Source organism: Leptodactylus fuscus, chromosome 1 (assembly GCF_031893055.1).
Source record: "Leptodactylus fuscus isolate aLepFus1 chromosome 1, aLepFus1.hap2, whole genome shotgun sequence".
NCBI classification, from domain to species: domain Eukaryota; kingdom Metazoa; phylum Chordata; class Amphibia; order Anura; family Leptodactylidae; genus Leptodactylus; species Leptodactylus fuscus.
The window spans coordinates 369,131,420-369,137,750 of NC_134265.1; the positions used below are offsets into that span (position 1 = coordinate 369,131,420).

At 61.0% G+C, this 6,331-nt stretch overlaps 1 protein-coding gene across 1 annotated transcript; it reads right to left on the reverse strand.

Moving 5' to 3' along the window:
* Nucleotides 1–64: 64 nt before the first annotated feature.
* LOC142188556 (AP-5 complex subunit sigma-1-like) lies at nt 65–5,667 on the reverse strand. The gene is made up of 3 exons (XM_075261858.1): nt 5,626–5,667; nt 5,368–5,546; nt 65–476 (listed from the first exon to the last, which is right to left on the reverse strand). Exons 2-3 carry the CDS (start codon nt 5,535–5,537, stop codon nt 65–67), a joined length of 582 nt encoding a protein of 193 aa, XP_075117959.1. The 5' UTR covers nt 5,538–5,546; nt 5,626–5,667.
* Between the last annotated feature and the right edge of the window lie 664 nt (nt 5,668–6,331).

Genomic DNA, 6,331 nt, shown 5'->3' on the forward strand with positions numbered 1-6,331 from the left:
CACTAACACTGGGTGACGCCTTCCGCTGGCTGTATTATCTGCTATAGACAGGGGGCGCCGCTCGTCACAGGGTCATGCTACCACTCAGCTCCTTCTCCACTGTCTGTATAGCCTGGTGGCTGAGGAATAGCAGCGCCCCCTGTGGCATGAAGGCGTCCATGATCATCTCCATCTTGTCGGGCCGGAGGACGGCACTGCTGCCGAGGCTGAGGAGGCGCAGCGTGTCCAGCAGGTACTTCACCAGCATCCTCAGCGTCATCTCTGCCAGTGACAGGTTGTCCTGGAGGTCACAGATCAGGGAGAAGCCCAGGTGGTGCACCCCCAGCCACACCACCGTCATCTCCTGCGGGAAGGGCTCCCCCACTGGTAACCCCAGCACCCCAACATCCTCCTCATGGAGAGTGATCGCCTCCTCCGTGTCAGCCAGCGGCCGAGCCGAGACCTGACGCCTCAGGAGACAGAGAGAGTCCACCTGTCTGAGGAGGGAACGGGACAAGCGTCATGGAGGGAGCAGGCACAACAGGCAAGGCATCATGGGAGGAGCAACACATCGGGAAGGAGGCGGAGACAACAGGTGGAGAGAAGACCGCGGGCGACGCATCAGGAGAGAGGAGGAGACCACGGGCGACACATCAGGAGAGAAGAGACCGCGGGTGACGCATCAGGAGAGAGGAGGAGACCACGGGCGACGCATCAGGAGAGAGGAGGAGACCACGGGTGACGCATCAGGAGAGAGGAGGAGACCACGGGCGACGCATCAGGAGAGAGGAGGAGACCACGGGTGACGCATCAGGAGAGAAGAGGAGACCGCGGGCGACGCATCAGGAGGAAGAGGAGACCACGGGTGACGCATCAGGAGAGAGGAGGAGACCGCGGGCGACGCATCAAGAGAGAGGAGACCGCGGACGACGCATCAGGAGGAAGAGGAGACCACGGGCGACGCATCAGGAGAGAGGAGGAGACCACGGGCGACGCATCAGGAGAGAGGAGGAGACCACGGGCGACGCATCAGGAGAGAGGAGGAGACCACGGGCGACGCATCAAGAGAGAGGAGGAGACCACGGGCGACGCATCAAGAGAGAGGAGACCACGGGTGACGCATCAGGAGAGAGGAGGAGACCACGGGTGACGCATCAGGAGAGAAGAGGAGACCACGGGTGACGCATCAGGAGAGAAGAGGAGACCACGGGCGACGCATCAAGAGAGAGGAGGAGACTACGGGCGACACATCAGGAGAGAAGAGGAGACCACGGGTGACGCATCAGGAGAGAAGAGGAGACCACGGGTGACGCATCAGGAGAGAGGAGGAGACCACGGGTGACGCATCAGGAGAGAAGAGGAGACCACAGGCGACGCATCAAGAGAGAGGAGACCACGGGTGACGCATCAGGAGAGAAGAGGAGACTGCGGGCGACGCATCAGAAGAGAGGAGGAGACCACGGGCGACGCATCAAGAGAGAGGAGACCGCGGGCGACGCATCAAGAGAGAGGAGGAGACCACGGGCGACACATCAGGAGAGAAGAGGAGACCACGGGTGACGCATCAGGAGAGAAGAGGAGACCACGGGCGACGCATCAAGAGAGAGGAGACCGCGGGTGACGCATCAGGAGAGAAGAGGAGACCACGGGTGACGCATCAGGAGAGAAGAGGAGACCGCGGGCGACGCATCAGGAGAGAGGAGGAGACCGCGGGTGACGCATCAGGAGAGAAGAGGAGACCACGGGTGACGCATCGGGAGAGAGGAGGAGACCGCGGGCGACGCATCAGAAGAGAGGAGGAGACCGCGGGCGACGCATCGGGAGAGAAGAGGAGACCGCGGGCGACGCATCGGGAAAGAAGAGGAGACCGCGGGCGACGCATCGGGAGAGAAGAGGAGACCGCGGGTGACGCATCAGGAGAGAGGAGGAGACCACGGGCGACACATCAGGAGAGAAGAGACCGCGGGTGACGCATCAGGAGAGAGGAGGAGACCACGGGCGACGCATCAGGAGAGAGGAGGAGACCACGGGTGACGCATCAGGAGAGAGGAGGAGACCACGGGCGACGCATCAGGAGAGAGGAGGAGACCACGGGTGACGCATCAGGAGAGAAGAGGAGACCGCGGGCGACGCATCAGGAGGAAGAGGAGACCACGGGTGACGCATCAGGAGAGAGGAGGAGACCGCGGGCGACGCATCAAGAGAGAGGAGACCGCGGACGACGCATCAGGAGGAAGAGGAGACCACGGGCGACGCATCAGGAGAGAGGAGGAGACCACGGGCGACGCATCAGGAGAGAGGAGGAGACCACGGGCGACGCATCAGGAGAGAGGAGGAGACCACGGGCGACGCATCAAGAGAGAGGAGGAGACCACGGGCGACGCATCAAGAGAGAGGAGACCACGGGTGACGCATCAGGAGAGAAGAGGAGACCGCGGGCGACGCATCGGGAGAGAGGAGGAGACCACGGGCGACGCATCAGGAGAGAGGAGGAGACCACGGGCGACGCATCAGGAGAGAAGAGGAGACCACGGGTGACGCATCAGGAGAGAAGAGGAGACCACGGGCGACGCATCAAGAGACAGGAGACCGCGGGTGACGCATCAGAAGAGAGGAGGAGACCACGGGTGACGCATCAGGAGAGAAGAGGAGACCACGGGTGACGCATCAGGAGAGAAGAGGAGACCACGGGCGACGCATCAAGAGAGAGGAGGAGACCACGGGCGACACATCAGGAGAGAAGAGGAGACCACGGGTGACGCATCAGGAGAGAAGAGGAGACCACGGGTGACGCATCAGGAGAGAGGAGGAGACCACGGGTGACGCATCAGGAGAGAAGAGGAGACCACAGGCGACGCATCAAGAGAGAGGAGACCACGGGTGACGCATCAGGAGAGAAGAGGAGACTGCGGGCGACGCATCAGAAGAGAGGAGGAGACCACGGGCGACGCATCAAGAGAGAGGAGACCGCGGGCGACGCATCAAGAGAGAGGAGGAGACCACGGGCGACACATCAGGAGAGAAGAGGAGACCACGGGTGACGCATCAGGAGAGAAGAGGAGACCACGGGCGACGCATCAAGAGAGAGGAGACCGCGGGTGACGCATCAGGAGAGAAGAGGAGACCACGGGTGACGCATCAGGAGAGAAGAGGAGACCGCGGGCGACGCATCAGGAGAGAGGAGGAGACCGCGGGTGACGCATCAGGAGAGAAGAGGAGACCACGGGTGACGCATCGGGAGAGAGGAGGAGACCGCGGGCGACGCATCAGAAGAGAGGAGGAGACCGCGGGCGACGCATCGGGAGAGAAGAGGAGACCGCGGGCGACGCATCGGGAAAGAAGAGGAGACCGCGGGCGACGCATCGGGAGAGAAGAGGAGACCGCGGGTGACGCATCGGGAGAGAGGAGGAGACCGCGGGCGACGCATCAGAAGAGAGGAGGAGACCGCGGGCGACGCATCGGGAGAGAAGAGGAGACTGCGGGCGACGCATCGGGAAAGAAGAGGAGACCGCGGGTGACGCATCGGGAGAGAGGAGGAGACCGCGGGTGACGCATCAGGAGAGAAGAGGAGACCACGGGTGACGCATCAGGAGAGAAGAGGAGACCACGGGCGACGCATCAAGAGAGAGGAGGAGACCACGGGCGACACATCAGGAGAGAAGAGGAGACCACGGGTGACGCATCAGGAGAGAAGAGGAGACCACGGGTGACGCATCAGGAGAGAGGAGGAGACCACGGGTGACGCATCAGGAGAGAAGAGGAGACCACAGGCGACGCATCAAGAGAGAGGAGACCACGGGTGACGCATCAGGAGAGAAGAGGAGACTGCGGGCGACGCATCAGAAGAGAGGAGGAGACCACGGGCGACGCATCAAGAGAGAGGAGACCGCGGGCGACGCATCAAGAGAGAGGAGGAGACCACGGGCGACACATCAGGAGAGAAGAGGAGACCACGGGTGACGCATCAGGAGAGAAGAGGAGACCACGGGCGACGCATCAAGAGAGAGGAGACCGCGGGTGACGCATCAGGAGAGAAGAGGAGACCACGGGTGACGCATCAGGAGAGAAGAGGAGACCGCGGGCGACGCATCAGGAGAGAGGAGGAGACCGCGGGTGACGCATCAGGAGAGAAGAGGAGACCACGGGTGACGCATCGGGAGAGAGGAGGAGACCGCGGGCGACGCATCAGAAGAGAGGAGGAGACCGCGGGCGACGCATCGGGAGAGAAGAGGAGACCGCGGGCGACGCATCGGGAAAGAAGAGGAGACCGCGGGCGACGCATCGGGAGAGAAGAGGAGACCGCGGGTGACGCATCGGGAGAGAGGAGGAGACCGCGGGCGACGCATCAGAAGAGAGGAGGAGACCGCGGGCGACGCATCGGGAGAGAAGAGGAGACTGCGGGCGACGCATCGGGAAAGAAGAGGAGACCGCGGGTGACGCATCGGGAGAGAGGAGGAGACCGCGGGTGACGCATCAGGAGAGAAGAGGAGACCACGGGTGACGCATCGGGAGAGAGGAGGAGACCGCGGGCGACGCATCAGGAGAGAGGAGGAGACCGCGGGCGACGCATCAGAAGAGAGGAGGAGACCGCGGGCGACGCATCAGAAGAGAGGAGGAGACCGCGGGCGACGCATCGGGAGAGAAGAGGAGACTGCGGGCGACGCATCGGGAAAGAAGAGGAGACCGCGGGTGACGCATCGGGAGAGAAGAGGAGACCACGGGCGACGCATCAGGCGAAAAGAGAAGGTGGTGGAAACCATGCACAAAAGATCAGGAGAGAGAGCAGAGACCACGGCCGACGCATCAGGAGAAAAGAGGAGACCGCGGGCGACGCATCGGGAGAGAGGAGGAGAAGGTGGTGGAAACCATGCACAACAGAGCAGGAGAGAGAGCAGAGACCACGGGTGATGCAGCAGGACAGAAGGCGGAGACAAGAGGCGGAGTGGGAGAAGGAAAGAGATAAGGGGCGACACATTGGGGAGACGAGGGGTGACACATTGGGGGTGGGGAGTGACATACAACAGGACGGGGAGAGAATGGTGACAACTAAGGGCTAGTTCACATGGATTTTGCCTCGGACTCCGCCTCCTCACAATGGCGGCCGATGTCGATCACTAGCCATCGGTTTTCCGCTAGCGGTTTGTTGCTGCCGTATCTTGAGGCAGACACGGCGGCGGCACGTCACGGACATCCCTCCAGACTGGTACCAATCATTGGGGCCGGAGCCGCGCACTTCCTGTGTCTAAATCAAGATCCGTGGTCACTAGCCCGTGGGAGGAGGTGGAGCCAATGAGCGCTATGTTATGAGGCATTATGGGAGTAGTGCGCCCCCTGCAGGCTCTGACTACCTCCAGCCGTTGTCAGCCCCTCCCCCGGAGGACACGTTACCTGGCCACGGCCTCCACCTGCGCCTTCCTGCTGACGGTCTCCTGCTCCAGATAAGCTTCTTCCGTCCGCCGCTGCTCATCCACCAGACGGCAGGAGAAGACGCGATGGTACAGGATCCGGGGGCCCTCAGGGGCGGAGCCCACCGTGTGGAGGATGAAGCCGTACACCATGAGGGGGCGCTATAACACAACAGAGAGTCAGCCTGAGGGGAGAACCCCGGAAACAGCACAGAACATAATACCAGGCCTCAGCTCCTACCTGCAGATACTCAGCCTGACTCTGCTCCACTCACACATCAAGCTGCAAGGAAGAGAGGAGACGTTAGTGAGAGCATGACGTCACTATAATGAGGCACATGACGTCATATATAGTCCACGCCTACTACGAGAAGACGGCTGCGGTACCGCACATCACTGGCACACACTCACCTCTGCTCCACACTGCAGCCATAACAAGGGAGGCCTGATCACATGACTTATACAAACTCATTGTACGTCACTTCCTGTCTATGTCACATTGCATCATGGGAACTGTAGTCCCACAGCGATAAACCCGGAGGATCAGAGAAACAGCGCCACCTAGCGGAAAGAGAGAGATAGTGCAGATGAGGAAAGAAGAGATCTGAGCTGTGAGATCGGTGCGCCCTCCGGTGGTCAAGTATAGTATGTGCAGCTCTCTATAGATATGGAAATGTACAGTCAGAAACAGTGTGACTACAATCTATTACTATCTGTTATCAGCCATGTCAGGAGAGGAGAGGGCGACTGTAGGACAGGGGAATACAATCTATTACTATCTGTTATCAGCCATGTTAGGAGAGGAGAGGCCGACTGTAGGACAGGGGAATACAATCTATTACTATCTGTTATCAGCCATGTCAGGAGAGGCCGACTGTAGGACAGGAGAATACAATCTATTACTATCTGTTATCAGCCATGTCAGGAGGGGAGAGGCCGACTGTAGG

Bases quoted from the DNA above. Each gene is read 5' to 3' on its own strand.
- LOC142188556 (XM_075261858.1), bottom strand. From the start codon at position 5,537: ATGGTGTACGGCTTCATCCTCCACACGGTGGGCTCCGCCCCTGAGGGC. The intron at 477-5,367 runs GTAACGTGTCCT...TTCCCTCCTCAG, and splicing joins CAGGTGGAGGCCGTGGCCAG to ACAGGTGGACTCTCTCTGTC.